Source organism: Tasmannia lanceolata, unplaced genomic scaffold (genome assembly GCF_043159265.1).
Source record: "Tasmannia lanceolata isolate RefF3 unplaced genomic scaffold, GAP_Taslan_0.1 ptg000023l, whole genome shotgun sequence".
Classification (NCBI taxonomy): domain Eukaryota; kingdom Viridiplantae; phylum Streptophyta; class Magnoliopsida; order Canellales; family Winteraceae; genus Tasmannia; species Tasmannia lanceolata.
In genome coordinates this window covers 6,999,982-7,016,678 of record NW_027518700.1, presented here as the reverse complement: position 1 = coordinate 7,016,678, position 16,697 = coordinate 6,999,982, and the positions used below count along the sequence as shown (strand labels likewise).

Below are 16,697 nucleotides of genomic sequence, written 5' to 3'. Positions count from 1 at the left end.
CCAAGCAAAGTTCATTGTAAGACTCAATTTCTACTCTAGCTACCATTCAATAAAAAAAACAAGCAAAGTTCATTGTAGAACATCACCAAAATAAGGGAATCCAAATAGTTAGCTAAAGGGTAAATACGTTAATGAGAGAATTTCTTAATAGAAGAAGGTATTCAAAGCTAGAGGTGACATTGTAAAACATTCTTATTTTTTAGTATGGTAAATGATACTTCCACCACCTTGTCCAGCATTCTCACCTCTTGTTCGTCTTTTTAAGTGGCAGCACTGCAACCTCCCTTTGTCTTTTCCTCAAAATGTAAGTTATTTTCAGTAAAAGACAAACAAATTAGAAGCAAAAACTCAACATGCACCTTCTAGGAAAATAACATTGTATATAAGAGAATGATTATATTCTGTTTATAAGTTTTTTTTATACTGTCTACATGTTAATTACAGATAAGCCAGCAAAATTATTACAGTACTGTAGAGACCACAAGCCTAAGGTTGATCACATATTATGAAAAAAGGGTCTGGTATGAAGAAAGAAAGAGGCACAGTAAAATGAATCAGTACATAACCCTGTCCCCACTCAATCATCCAAGACAATAACCCCAGTTGCCGCCGATTGCTCTGTGCTTCTGTTTCGTGCCACCTCGCCCTCAGTTTTTCCTTCTACCAATTCCACGTCTACGGTTACCCTTGGCGAATGGGCAGATGACTCTTGAAACACTGATTCAGATGAAAGTACTGTAAATTCTGTCTTACTGGTTTCCTTTTTCGAATGTACAGTTTCGCTATCAGGGATTATAGGGGCAGGTAGATCTGAATCGAATTTAGGGTTTTTTATAGGAAAATCCACCACCACCACAGGTCTTGGGCCATCTCCATTGTTGCGTGATGAACCGCCATCGTCTGTAATATTGGTCTGTACAGTCTGTACTGATTGAGTTACATTTGCATTTAACTCTTCAACATTTGTAAAAGATTGTTGTTTTACAACTAGAATGCGGTGGAAATCTTCAGAAAGGGCTTCTAGTGGTTGGAGGTTCTTGCTCAACCGAATGCCTGCGGACTTGCTGCCCATGAAAGCCTTGACCGAGTCTTGCGTGTTATCATCTACTAATTTGCACATCTGCATGTGGGTGAAGAAGGGAAGTTAAATTGTACATGGTAGTGAATGCGTGTGTGAATAAATCAATAAATCAACTTTTACATTTTATATTGGGAAATGATATCAGCACAGCCATGTTTTGATATTTGCACTAACCCATCTTTTCTTCTATTATTTAAAGAGCTGTCAAAGGTTATTGAAGTTCCCAAAAAGCTCTCACAGGCCACTTAAAAATGAAAACACAAGCTAGGTTTGCGCAATTATTAAAACATGGTTGTGCTGTTATCACTTTCCTTTTATATTTACCTCATTATAAAGGCGGGCCATATCCAACCGGTCTGACTTCTTATCATAGGCAGAAGCTGAAGCCTCTTCTGGAGCTGCATGTGAAATTCTTGTCAGATTCTGATTCTCAATGTTGAAGTAACGACATTTGGTGTTTGCATCCTCATAACAAGATCATATAACTGTGTTAAAGTTAGTGAAAAAAGAGATAGAACTTCCATGTCACCAAAATAGTCCACTTAGCTGAATTAAGTTAATGTCCAAATTGCCATGTTCAAAAAAATTTGTAGATAGTTTAGCTAAGGGTATAGTCAGTAAAATGATACAAGTCCTTATGATTCGCAAGTCTCCTCGACTGAGTAATGAGTCCTTACAATTATTCTTATTAATCCTAGGAGCAGCACTTTCGCATCATTTGTCTTTCATGTCTCTGAGGATGCAAAATGCTTTGATTACGTTCCCCTCCGAGTTCCTTACCATGCCATGAGCTCCCATCCAAACTTTGGTTACTTTGACAGCTTCCTCAAAAATCAACTGAGAGCATTTCTTGGAATAAGGTCCAACACCCCACTCAAGCATAGATTAGTTTAATGATGAAATCTTCCAGTTGCAAAGGATCTCTACGGTCGACATGCGCCAAAACCCTTTTCCAGCATATAAACTATAAAGCAAATGGCATCTTAATCTTGAAAATATTTCTTCCCATAGAAACATTGGAATCATCAAACCTCATCTCTCAGGCAAAAGAGCCCCCTATATTGGATCACTAGTCAAAAAAAAGGCGGCCCGGTGCATGAGGCGGGTCATTGCGGGGTCTGGGGAGGGCTAGATGTACGCAGCCTCACCCCTGCTTTGCAGAGAGGCTGTTTCCGTGACTCGAACCCGTGACCACCAGGTCACAATGGAGCAACATTACCATTGCGCCAAGGCTCGCCCTCTATTGGATCACTAGTCACCTGCTACAAAATCCCTTGATCACCGAAAAGGATTGTTGCCAAAATCGGTGAAGAGGAGGTAAACTGTCTTCTGAACACCCCAGGCACATCGAAGCATTTGAGAATGCCCAACCAAGAAAGAAGTGATCTGACAATCCCTCCACCTCTCTACATAAATAACAATGGTTAGCATGTCTAACAAAAGGCTTTCACACGATGAAGGGGTCGGGAACTGGAGCACCCCCACCTTACCAAGCCAGGAAGCCTGGAGGAAGAATCCAAAAGGAAATACAATAATTGACCAGAAACAATCCTGCGGGTCCTTTGCCAAAATTCTCTTATCCTAACTCAAATAGAGACACATAAATTGAATCCAAACAATGAAGCAAAGCAAGAAAGCTTGGCTCCTCAAAATTAAGAAACCCTCCCCAAACTCTTCTATTACAACCCCCCCAGCCCCCCCCCCCCCCCCTTCTCCCAACCGCCACCACGCAGCGAGCGAATGTGTACCCATTATGACAAGTAGCCTGTGTAACTTGGCCAGGCAATGCATAACAGGACATCATCTGACTACACATTCTCCCAAAATATAATGCCCTCCTACCACCCAACCTAAATGTAATCCCCTGAGAAACACTTACAACATGCCTGCCAAGATCCCTGATCTACCTATAGATTTCTTGGTTTCTCTTGGGCCAACATGCTTATGCTGACAATGACCTTTGAAACAAAATGTGGTAACTGTAGTTTTTGTATCACAAGAGCTGACCGAAAGAGGAAGAAAAGTGCAGAAATATATACTTATTCCGAATTTCTCTGACCCAAGGAATATTACACAAATTACTATGAAAATTTAGCACAAAAAATCAAAATATTGTGTATGCTGCCCTGCTCCTTTTTTTACAAGAATCTTAAATGAGGACTTAGTCATCTCAAGAGTCCAAGATGCGGAAACTATCAGCACTGGGATATTTACACAGAGCACCCAGGCTTTCGTTTGCCCATGCAGGTCTAGTTCATCTTGACAACAGATTAATTCATCCATTTAATGTTCAGCTTCCATTAGATAGGTTGTTTCTTAGCATTATGCGTGACCCAGTTCCCATAATTTACATGGAATTCCAGTTGAATTCTTATCCACAACTCCATTTCTTTTTTCTCATCTGTATTAATCATTTCACTGCAGTCTTAATCATTTCCATGTTTTATTTTATTATGTTTGGCAGCTAGCTTGGTTCCCTCCTTAGTAGCAAGAGTGCGGTCAATCCAAGCTCCCCCAAGACTTTCAGTTGGGCGGCGCTTCGTGAAAGGATCCAAACGGTGGACTTTCTTCGAAAAAGGAAGATTCTCATCATTGATCATTGTGCTCTCTGCATGGAGGTGAGGAATCTGTGAACCATCTACTCTTTCATTGCAAAATTGCTAGAGGTATGGAGTAAGTTGTTCAAAAGATTCGGCATTTGTTGGGTATTCGCTGCAAAGCGGGTGATCTCCTAGTGGTTTGGTCAGATTTGAAAAGAATATTGCCTTTGGCCATGGAAGGCCAAAAGCAAAATTCTTTGGAAAGTATCCTTTCTTGCTACTATTTGGCTTCTTTGGAAACAGAGGAATGCTAGAGCTTTTAAAGGGGTGTAAAAAAGTTCCACTTTCATGTTTGTCTAAGTTATCGCTTTGACTATTGCTTGGGTTAAGCTTCTCCTTTCATTTAAATTTGTTTCGCCTACGACTTGTGGGAAAAGCTATGATTTGTGGACACGGGGTGTCGGACACGTCAAACTCCCAAAATTTAGAAACGGGGACACGGTTAAAAATAGAAAGTACATATACTCATGATTTGTGGGCAAGGATTCGTGTGCCGAGTTTCTACCAAGTTTTGACACGGATACAAGGTATCTGACATGGAAACCCCTAAAAAACTAGAAATAGTGTCACACTCATACACATAGATACATATAAGTTGCTAACAGTTCTAGCAGCATATCTAAAAGTGTCTAAAGGAGTGTCGACACGTGTGGACACGGGTGTCGCGTCGTGTCGTGTCCGACACGACACGTGTGTCGGCAATAAATTCGAAGTGTCGGCCAAATCATAGGGGAAAAGTGGGACGCGATTTGTTACTGTGTTGAACCCAGACAAACAGTGGTAGAAAATTGGGCGCCTCCTGCCCATGGCCTTTTAAAACTCAACTTTCATGGCTCAAGCTTTGGAAATCCTGGCTCGGCCGGTATCGGTGGTATCATGCGAAATGATCTTGGGGAGGTATCATGGGCTTTCGCGGGCCCTATAGGCGAGGCGGATGCCTGAGAGCAGTCTATCAAGGCTTCAAGTTGTTGGTAAGAGATGGGTTAAATAACGTTGTGATCGAAGGGGATTCTCTAAATGTCATTCGATGGCTTAAGAGGTCCCAAAATCCTCCCTAGAGATTTGATCGGTTGTTTGATGAGATGTTTGATTGGAAGCGATCTCTCTCCCTTGAGTTCAGACACGTTCGTCGTTCAGCAAACAAGGAGACAGACAAGCTTGCTAGAGAATGAGTCTCAAAGGATTCTTTAGCGCTTTATGATGCGCTCCCGCCTTGAGTTTCTTTTCCCATTGTATCCCTTTTTTTGTGTATTGTTTTCTTTTTTCTGTATTGTGACCATCTCGGTCTTCCTTGGTCTTTAATAATATTTGGCTATCATTTTCAAACAAAAAATGTTCGAGAATTCCTATTCAAGTTCTATCGGCTTCTCTCCTTTTGCCTAATTCTTTGGCATGCTCTCTAGGCATATATGTCGTGCAGACCCTTAATCATAGCTGATCGATCGTCGCATGTTTGCCTTCATATATTAATAAATCCACTTACTTCTCCATCTTCTAGTCATTTGTTGCGAACTTTTCCCAAGATCTGCTTCAAATTACAATCTAATTCCATTTCTCAGTTACCTCCAGTCATTTATTTACATTTCTATTATATCATATCTGGTAATATGCTTAAGGGACTACTAAGAATACTACAATGCTCATAAACTAGACAAATAATGAAAAGCACTACGAGGATAGAGGAATATATGCAACCATGAGATTAGCACAGTACACTATTGAAGCATCTATGTTGCAAGAACCCCTGTTCAACTCACAAACCATGGTTAAGTAATACCAATATTGTAGTGTCACAATTCTTCAATGCCATAAACATGATTCTTCTCACAAACCATGGTTAAGTAGTTACAAAATTTTAGTGTCACAATTCTTCAATGTCATAAACATGATTCTTCATTCTGGCTCTCGAAATTGAGAACTTAGAATTTGGACCTACATCCCAAAGAAGTGAGAGAAGGGAGGTGTTAGTTATGACCGATATATGAATTTGATGAAGAGAAACAATAATGAAAGTGATCATAGCAGAGATGATCACAATAGGGATACACAAAACGTATGCCAAGTGACAATCAATAGAAAGGCAACGATATCGAGGATGAACATGGCATATAGCAACGAGAACAAATAAAATCACAATGAAGGTGGACAATGAGAGAAAAAGATGCAAATTGCAAATATTCAGGCGGTTTGCAATTGGAGACACTAGAGGCTCCAACAAGAGGGAACTAGAAGGAGACTAAATGAATAAGGAAAGACAAAAATGTGAATCAAGTAAATAATAAGGAAAGAAGAAAAGATGTTTGTGAATTTAGTAAATAGAATTAAAAAAACAATACATTATTATTATAAGATTTTTTTTTGAAATGGCACATTATGACTATAAGATGTTCGGATAATAAAGATCATTATATATTATGATTATAAGATGATTAAATCAGCTGCAAATCACATGTTCATTAGCAGGTTAGAAATTAACTACCTGACATTATGCCAAACTGACAGAATGTGGCAATTACAATTAACAATTGAGCAAGTACTGTAGCAACCATGACAAATGATTTAAATTGAACATAATTATGTAACAAAATACAACTATAATAACTATACGAGTAATATTTAAATACTTTGAGAAAGAAAGCATACTATTATTCATCAATCGCCGTAGACTGGTACTGCAGGACAGGTACAAAAAGATCTTTATACAGGCCAATTGGCAGGGGTTTCTTGATTTCTTGAAAGGTTTAAAAAATTGATAAAGAGTAGATAAAGGATTAAAGAACGGTAGGGATCGATAACAATTGGTCATATGGCGGAAAGACTGATGAAGATTGGTTCTTGACCGGTTTGGTGGTTGATAGGTTGTGTAAAGGAAGAGATCATGGGTTGGTTTGGATTGTAAAGGATTTACAAAAGGGAAAGGGGAAGATGTAAAGGGGATGTGAAAGAGGGAAAAGGGAAGGTGAAAGAGAATGTGGAAAAGTCAAAAAGGGAGAAGAAAATAATAAAAAGAAATAGAAAAAAGTATAAGGCTAGAATACTAACTTGGACTAACACCAGGATTCTTCCGGGCATCACACCTTAAGATATAAAGCATCACACTTCAGGAGGCATCACGCCCAACCAACATAAGAACCCATCAATTTTCATTCATATTAAACCATTTCAAGGCCATAGGCCTTTCACATTTATAGGCTACGCAAGCCATACGAGAATTGAAAAAAAAACTCTTAATCCTTGGTACAAAACTACTCCCAGTCTAACTAGAACTACTATTCTCTCTTTACATTGACTCTATCGAATTCTACTACAAATAAACTATTTTTCTTTTGAAATAAAACTCTTAGTTCAATTCAAATAGACTACTACGACTTCTTTTAAGTTACAAGGTGGGCCCTTGAGGTCACTTACCAACTTAAGTGATTAATTACAAATGACTTAAATGACCCTATCACTTAAGATTTTTGTAATTCACTTGTGGGCCCAATTTTAAACACCAACAAATTAAGGAACCAAGTGATATTGGTGGAAAAAAACCATGGTACCCCTCTTATAACTTAAAGGAACTTCAAAGACACCTAAAAATTAAAATTTGGACCTTAAGACCGTTCCCATCGTACTCCCCCAATTGAACAGACTCGAATCCGTCGAGTATAATTCTCAGCTTCATTGGTAGGAGTTCCTCAATCTTTATCTTCGTGCGCATCCTCGGATAATGATTCATCCATTCTTTATAGATCATTTTTTCTTGCATCATCGTCCCAACTTAGCTCAAGTTAAATCTCAAATAGAAAAACGTCTCACCAATCTAGAAAGGTCCTTGATGGAGTCACACCACCAAACTAGAGAAGAGTCGCTTCTCTAGAAACAAAAACTTATAGTTATCACAAAAATAGAAACCAAGTTTCCTATCTTTATGCAGAAGTCTTCTTCTCTGTAGAAATCCTACTACAACATGTCGAACCAGGTTTTGCTCTAAATACCAACCGACACAGGACGGATACAAAAATATCTTTTTATAGGCCAACTGAAAAAGGGTTTCTCGAATTTTTAAAAAAGTTTAAAGAAAAGTTCAACTTAAAGATATGATAAAGAATAGGAAAAGAATGTGAAGAAAGGATAGAGATCAATAAAGATTGGTTAAATGGGCGAAAAGATTGGATGGTTTATAGCTTGTGTAAGGGAAGAGATCATGCGTTGGTTTGGGTTGTAAAGGTATGGAAAGGGGATTAAGGAAGGTAGAAAGGGGATAGAGAATGTGGAAAAGGGGAAAAGGGAGAAGAAAATAATAAGAAAGAAAAATATTGCTAGAAAATTGACCAGGAGTCACATTAAGATTCTCCGAGGCATCACACCCTAGGATATGAAGCATCACACTATAGAAAATGCATCACCCAATCAACATAAGAAACTATCAATTTCCATATTCAACTGTTGTCAGGGCCAATGGGTCTTTCATATTTATAAGCTATGCAAGACAAAAAAGACTCTTAATCCTTGTTGTAAAACTACTCCTAGTCTAATTAGAACTCCTATTCTCTTTACATGGACTCGATCTAATCCTATCTCAAATAAACTACTTTCCTTTTGAAAAAAAAAACTCCTAATTCAACTCCAATTCCTAATGACTTAAGATTCAACTCAAGCTCCTAATGACTTAAGACTACGATTACATAAACATTTCCGACCATAAACAGACTATTGTAACCTCTTCTAAGTTGCAAGGTGGGCCCTTGAGGTCACTTACCACCTTAAGTGATTAATAACAAATGATTTAAATGACCCTATCACTTCAGATTTTCATAATAGACTTGTGGACCCATTTTTAACACTTACAACTTAAAGAAACCATGTGATATTAGTTGGAAAAGACAGTGGGACCCCCTTTTTTCTTCTTGAATGACAGAGAACATAATATTATTAAAGAGGAAAAAGAAACCCCGCGACCGAGGAGGGGTACCCCTGTTATAATTTAAGGGACTTCGTACCCCTCGTTATAATTTAAGGGACTTATAAGGAACCTGAAAATTAAAATTTAGACCTTAGGATAGTTCCCATCATACCCCACCCCCGAGCGCACACACACACTTGAACAAATTCAATCCCGTCAAGTACAATTTTCAGCTTCATTGGAGGGAGTTCGTCAGCCTTTATGTTCGCGTCCATCCTCAGATAATGATTCATCTGTTCTATAGAGATTCTTTTGTCATGCATCGTCGTCCCAACTTAGCTCAAGTTAAATCCCACCTAGAAAAGCATCTCACCAATCTAGAAAGGTCTTTGATGGAGTCAAGCTACCCAGCTAGAAAAAGGTCACACTTCACAAGAAACAAAAGGTCAAAGTTATCGCTATCGCAGAAACAGAAATAAAGTTTCGTTTCATAGAACAGACATCATTTTCTCTATAGAAATCATACTACAACATGTCAAACCTAGGTTTTGCTCTAATACCAACTGATGCAAGATGTGAACAGAAATAAAGTTTGATAGGAGCAAAACCTGGTCCAACATGTTGTAGTGGGATTTCTAAAGAGAATATGACGTCCGTTAAAAGGAAACTTACAGGAAACATATGGGAAACTTATGTGAAACGTGTGTAAAAAGCAAGAGAAATGTATGCAAAATATATAGAAAACGTATGTGAAGCACGTGTGAAACATATAGGAAACATTTTGTAGAAATCACGGCAAAAAAGTGTGGAATGCATATTAAAAAGGAAAAAAATAGTATATATAGTTATGAATAGAAATAAGTAAAATATTTTGCTAAAAAAATAAAATACTTAAGAAACATGCATAAATCATCTATGTATGCCTCTAACTTAAAAAAAAAGAAACTAATGAAAAAAAGTTAAGTGCATTCCTCTCACACATTTCTCGTGTTTCCCTTGTGTTTCATGTGTAACCCTTGATGTTTTTTCTATCGTTTCCGAAATATTTTTAATGCGTTTCTTAGAAATTTCTCAATGCGTTTCTCATATAACTTTCAATTGCTTCACGGTTTCTCATTTCCCCTCTATTTTTCCACAACTTTCCCAGATCCGTTACAAGTTTTGCAACCTGGTGACTACTCTTTTCAGGGCCAATAGGCCTTTCATATTTATAGGCTATACAAGTCATATGAAAATTAAAACAAAAAGGAATCTTAATCCTTGCTGTAAAACTAATCTTAGTCTAATTAGAACTCCTATTCTCTCTTTACATGCAATATATCTATTCCTACTACAAATAAACTACTTTTCTTTTGAAGTAAAACTCATAACTCAACTCAAACTCCTAATGAGTTAAGAGTTAAGACTCACTGCCACAAATAGACTGCTGGGACTTCATTTAAGTTACAAGGTGGGCCCTTGAGGTCACCTACCAACTTAAGTGATTAATTACAAATGACTTAAAGGAATACACGCGTGCATTCCATTTTAAACACCAACAATATAAATAAACCAATTGATATTGGTGGGAAAAAGCCATGTCATCCCTCCTATAACTTAAGAGACTTAAAAGGCAATTAAGACTTAAAATTTGGCCATAAGATGGTCCCTATCAACTAATCTAACATGTAAAACAGTTGCTTCTAGAGGAGGTAATGACATAAAACTGTACATGGTCCCCATCAACTAATCTAACATGATAGTTTAATGTGATCTTTTAGAATAGACTCCAGAAACGGCTACTGAAACCAAAACAGTTGCTTCTAGAGGAGGTAATGACATAAAACTGACAGAAAATAAAACAAATGTAAAAACGTACCTTAACAAGAATTAGAATAGTGACAAGAAAAAAATTATTTAGTTACAGGACATTTTCAAAAAATAAGACATGTCTCAATCACTTCCAGAGGAGGTAAATTGACTCACCTATCACTTCTAGAGGAGGTAATGGATCATACAATTGGAAGTCAGCCTCCAATGAGGTTGGACTTGGTACATCAAGAGCCCTTGGATCTAATTCTGGTTCTTCATTTGCAGGCTCACTTTCTTTCATGTCACTCTGTGATCACCAAAAGCATTTAGAAACTAGGGGTTTATATACAAAACAATTTAGCCACATTAATGACACACAATTAATACAACATGAATTATGGGAAACAGAAGTGTTGCATAGAATTAGTGTCGAAGAAGGTGAAAGGGATGAAAACAAAAAAAAAAGATTCCATTTATATTTTGTCTTCTTTAACTTAAATCTAATCCGATAGTTTAAGTTGCTCCATGAAACAAAACAATGTGACAATTTCAAAATAGAAGATTTTGTTTATGGAAAAACAATTTTCTTCATTGTGTCACAACCAACGTTTAAAAACAGGAATGCGGGTCAAAATGCGGCCACGAAGAATCCTTGTCGACTCAGCGCAGACGCGGCCAAGAACACGACTGAGTACTAAGTTGACGCAATCATAACTCGGGATAGTCAAAAGAAATTTTATTGACGATGTAGGGCAAAACGCGGAATGCGGCCAAGGGAAAAGGGAGTTGACTCGGGGGAGTCCACGATGACGCATGGAAGTTTTAAAATTATGGTCGCAAACGTTCAAAGGAATTGAAATTCCTACCTTCTAGCAATTTCTTTCGTCAAAATCAAGGTTGCCAGAGCGGGAATCGAAGCGGAAATCAAAGGCTTCCCGGAATGGTTGGGAGCGAGAATCGTCAAGTCGCCGGAGAGTCACCAGAGAATCACCGGGGAGTTGCCGGGAATCGTTGGGGAGTTGGGAATCACCAAAGAATCTCCGAGGAATCGCCGGAAAATCGTGTTTCACATAACATTAAACCGCGGTTCCCAAAAATGGGAACCGGAAATCATAAACCGCGATTCCCAAAAGTGGGAATCGGGTTTCCGGGGAATCCAAACAGGGATTCAAGAAGATTCCTGTTTCGGATTTGCAAACCAGGGAATCGCGGTTCCCCACTCCCAGTGAAGAATCCTGCTTCCTTGGTCAAAATTCCCCCTCGTCACTCGCTACAATGAAAAATGAACCAAAATTCTCCCCTTCACACTGCCTTCTATTCTTCATGTTCCTTCTGATTCTTCAAATATATTACATGTCAACAGCCTAACGAAAAAATTAGGTTGTAGTGTGATCTTCTATTTTTCATATTGCGTATTTCAGGACTTGAAAAAAAGATGCATGATTGGTGGTGGTCGTAAGAGCAGTGGCTTGTACCTCCTCGACCCATTTCAGTCATCTACTCATGTGACCTTTCATTAAAAATCTGTCCAGAATAAAGACAAGTGATGTTGTGGCATTCACGCTTTGGTCATGTCTCTAACCAGGAAAAATAGATCTCTTTTGGTGGTCAGATTACTGTTATGAAATCAGCTTTGGCAAACATTCCAGTCTATTTTATGTCAATTTTATAAAATTATGGTGGCAGTTGCCAATTGTATCGAGAAACTTCAAAGAGATTTCCTATTTGATGTAAATGAAGGAATGAAATAAAGCAAGCACCTCATCAATTGGAAGTCTATAAGGTCAAATATGATGGCAGTTAAGAATTAGAAGCATTAAAGAGGGGAACTTGGTTCTCCTAGGCAAATGGGATTTGGTTATGAATATGAAGCATCAAAGAGGGAAACTTGGTTCTACTAGGCAAATGGGATTTGAGATGCGGTAAAGAAATCACAGTGCTCTGGCAATCTGCCATCCATGTGAAATAAGGAAGAGCGGATAGTAAATGGTTGTCAAACTGCCCAATTAGAGGCAAAGGCTCGGGTGCTTGGTGTTCCATCTGTTCCGTGATGGAAAACTTTGCCCTAGGCATTTGAATATGCATTAGAAATGGAACTGATATCAGATTCTGGGAAGATATCTGGCTGCGCAACGACCCTCTTTCCAATCACTTCTCAAATATTATATCTGCAAAGAAAGGTTGTGTGATATGCAAAAGGGATGAAAAATCTGCCAATCACATTTTCATTCATTACGACTTTGCCTATGCAGTGTGGATGCCTGTCATTAACAGTTTCAGGGTGGAATGGGTGTTTTCTTCAAATTTAAGGGACCTATTTAGAGACTAGAAAATTAAGAATTTTGGATAGATTGTTGTGGAACATTAGTCCGTTCACGATTATATGGAATGTTTGGATTTTGGAATGAACAAAACGTGATAATTTTTCATTGTAAGGAATCTAAAATTGGAATAATTATCTGGGATGTTTGGATATCACTACTTTACCCCTTTTATCGATGATTTTTCTGGAGCCACATAGATGCTTCTTAAAGTGCCAAACATCTTAAAGATCTTTTATTAAATGATTCAGTTAATTTGAAACAAATACCAAAATTCTTCAGTCAGATAATGGAGGTCAGGAGACTTCTCATGATCTACAAAATTATCTAATAGAAAATGGCGTTGAGTTTCAAAGTCAATGTTTGTAGACTCCACAACAAAATGGAGTGGCAAAAGAAAAGAAAATTGTCATCTTCTGAGAGCCACTAGAGCCTCGCTTCTAAGAATAAATCTTCCAAATTCCTATTAGGATGAAGAAGTTTGACTGATTCATATCTCATCAATCATATGTCTTCCTCTCCATGGAAAATCTTAGTTTTTTAATGTGTTTACTTTGTACACATTTTCAGCCAACAGAAAAGACAATGTGGGATCCCAAGCGGTCAAATATGCATTCTTGGGATATTACAACACCCCAAAAATGCAAATGCTAATGTGAGAAGACAAGAAGAATTATGTGTCGAGGGATATTACTTTCCATGAAGAGGTTTCCTATTTTTCATCACTCGAGAAACCAATTCAGGATCCACAACTAGTAGAGAATCTGATTCCCCTATCTTTGATGTTGAGGTACTTTCCAGTGACACCCTCCAAAGCAACTCCAAGTCTATAGGGCGAAAAAAAGGAGATGAGTGAGCCATGATCACAAACGAGCTGTTGGATGTATTGAGGGTATATTAGTCATTGTACACACACACCATATATATATATATATATATATATTGGTGAGGAAAGGGATACATATGACTCTCTCTCTCTCTCTCTCTCTCTCTCTCTCTCTCTCTCTCTCTCTCTCTCTCTTCTCCGTTGTCTTCTCACACAATATGGTATCAGAGCCCTAGGGTTTTCGATGCCCTATGGAACAACCTTGGAGACTTCCATCCACCCTCGCAATCCTCAACCCCATATTGCCGCAAAACCCCATCCTCCCCTCTTGCGCAATCCCTCTCCCCTCTATTGCCTTAAATCCCCAAATCCATGTTGCCGTATAACACCATGTTCCCCTTTTGCGCAATCCCCCTCCCCTCTATTGTTGTAAATCCCCAAACCCATATTCCCATAAATCACATATTGCAGTAAAACCCCACCCTACCTCCTAAACCTATCTTGCGCAATCCTCCACCCTCTATTTCCTTTTTGCTGCAACCCTCCACGTTTTTTGTTGTAAAGCGCCCCTCCTCCACTTCATCCTCTCTCACTTGCCGCAATCCCCAAACTTCCATATCCTCCCCCTCCACATACCCTATATCCACCATCCCATAACCACCGCCACTCCCCAATCCTCAATCCCCCTTCTGTAAATCCATCCACCCTCCCATTCCCATTCTCCAAACCTCCAAATCAGTTGACGCGATCCCCAAATTTCCATATCCCCTTCTGCCCCACCTTAATCCCCATCCCAACCCAGAAATCTCCAAATCCTTAACCCTAATTCTTTCTCTTCAATGAGCTCTAACCCACTTTTTCATCCTTGTGTTGGTGGGTCCGGATAGATATGCCTGCTGATTTTCCAGTATTATTTATGGTCGTGGTGCTTGTCGGGTTCTGTTCATGTCCCGGAGTCGTTTGGTGATGTGTGAGATAGCGTTATATTCTTCGTCGGGGTTCTCTTTATTGTTGTTGGTGGTGTCTTCGGCTTCTGACTGTTTTTTATTTGCTCATCATTCATGTAGTGATTTGATTTATCACTGGTATTATGGCTCTCCCTCCAAGTTTGTCTTCTACGAGTTCGGATATTCCTAACCTTCATATGACTTCTTTAAATTGGATGTGTCGAATTACCCACCTTGGCGCATGGCGGTTCAGACTTATTTGCTTGCTCATGGTCAGGTCGAGTCTATCCATGATCCCCCGGTTTCCTGGTGATAAATCCTAGGCTAAGTGATGCAAGGAAGATGCTATGATTCGGGCTTTGTCGTGGAATAGTATGGAGACAAAAGTAGTTGGCCCGATAATGTATCTTAAGCCCTCTCGGGACATATGGCAGCGAGCTGAGACTTTGTTTTTTGGGGTGAACAACCTCACCTGTATTTGTGATATTTACTCTAAGTGGAGGGGTCTCCAGCGTGGGGACAAGTTGTAACCAGACTTCTACTATCAGTATGTAGCCCTTTGTGAGCAGCTTGATCTCCACATGCCATTCACTGTAGATCCTACTGTTCTCACCAAGCATCAGGAGGACTTACGCGTTATCAAGTTTCTTGATGCCTTGGGCCCCGATTTTCTACCAATTCGGCAAGAGATTGTTGGCGTCAGGACCCTTCCCTCTCTTGATGAGGTGTTCTCACACGTACAACGCTCTATGAGGGTTGTTGGGCCCAGTGACCTTGCTCTTGATGGCTCCACTCTTGCTACTTATGTAGGGGGTGATCGTAGTGGTCGTGGAGGTGGCCGGTTTGGCCGTGGTCGAGGCCATGGAGGTGGTCGTGATTAAGGAGGAGGCCGCGGTCCTAGTCGATGCGGATCTTGTTATTGTACTGATTGTCATCTGGAGGGCCACACTATTGATTACTGTTGCGATTTTACATCCAGAGCTTCTTACCTCTCACTCGGTTAACCATGGTTCTGCCACTATTCCTGAGACGCCCACCCCATCTTTTTTTTATCCTGTTACACATGATGATTCTATGCTTTTTTTCCCGTGCCGAATATGATGAGCTTACACGTCTGAAAGGAAAAGGCAAGCAAACCACTGCCACTTTTGCACAGCAAGGTAGCACCTCCTCCTGTTTTTTTACTGCCACATCTTCGGGATCATGGCTCATTGATTTAGAGGCACCATTCACATTACCTCGAATCAATGTTCCATGAAAGAATGAAATACGTCGAGGTTGATTGTCACATTCTGATTGAAAAAGTGGAGGATAATTTCATTACATTTCCATACATCAAATCAGAGAATCAGCTAGCCGGCAGCCTCACAAAAACAACTCCCAAGATTTGGTTATAAAAGATTCTTGGAAAGCTAAACATATTCAAGCGTTGAAAGAGAGCGTTTATTTGTTCTTGAAATTCAGTTTCAGTGTGTAACTTAAGTCACTAATATTCCTGTCTTTTTGTAGTGTCTAACATAAAGTGAAAATACAAACAAGAGAATGCCTCACAATAGGGCTAAACCCCAACTTCACAATTCTATTCTTCTCCCCTTCATCTCTCTTCCTCCTTTCTTCTTCTCTCTCTTCCTCAATGCATCAAATCTAACTACAAAACCTTCTTCATTAAGTCAGCGACATGCTGATGGGGCATAGCTCTCATCCCCCTTTCTTCTTTGCTTCACTTCTCCATTATGTAAAACCTACCCACAATGCCCCACTTCAATAAGTCAGTGACGTGCTGATGTAATTACTTCTACTCTGTTTAATTCATGTGGTAGGAAAATGAGGTAATGTTGATCCAAGCATGAAATTAATGTCATGCAGACTGTTGTGTGTCGGTAGAAGTCCGTTAGGGAATGTAGTGTAGTGTGTTGCAGACTCTCATTAGAAGGTTGTCATCCATTGTTGCATCGATAGCACATAATGAACGGGTTGGTGTGACCGAAACTAACACCACTAACCATTGTACCTCCCTCGGGTTACGGCCTGGTGGTGCAGCCATAGAATTTGGTGCAGGTGGCTTCGGCCTTGATGCTTGATTAGATGTAGTGGCACAGAAATTACCTTGTTGGTTGGCGTAGGGATTCTGAATTTCTTCGAATCTAACGGTGAATTGATAAGAATCACTCAATTAGGTTGAAGTGCTTTTAAGTGCTAACTCACACTTGATCGGCAAATGTAATGTATTGAAGCAAAGGAAT

At 39.3% G+C, this 16,697-nt stretch overlaps 1 protein-coding gene across 3 annotated transcripts in view; it reads right to left on the bottom strand.

The window, feature by feature from the left end:
* Nucleotides 1-360: 360 nt before the first annotated feature.
* The window catches only part of PKL (chromatin remodeling factor CHD3 (PICKLE)), a 102,329-nt gene continuing 85,992 nt past the window's right edge, over nucleotides 361-16,697 (bottom strand). For all 3 annotated transcript variants that reach the window (XM_077366105.1, XM_077366107.1, XM_077366108.1), the window contains 3 exons: nucleotides 10,535-10,667; nucleotides 1,406-1,479; nucleotides 361-1,120 (listed from right to left, as the gene is read on the bottom strand). In XM_077366105.1, the coding sequence (XP_077222220.1) occupies nucleotides 578-1,120; nucleotides 1,406-1,479; nucleotides 10,535-10,667 (750 nt within the window). In that variant the 3' untranslated portion in view covers nucleotides 361-577. The remainder of the gene's footprint in view (nucleotides 1,121-1,405; nucleotides 1,480-10,534; nucleotides 10,668-16,697) is intronic.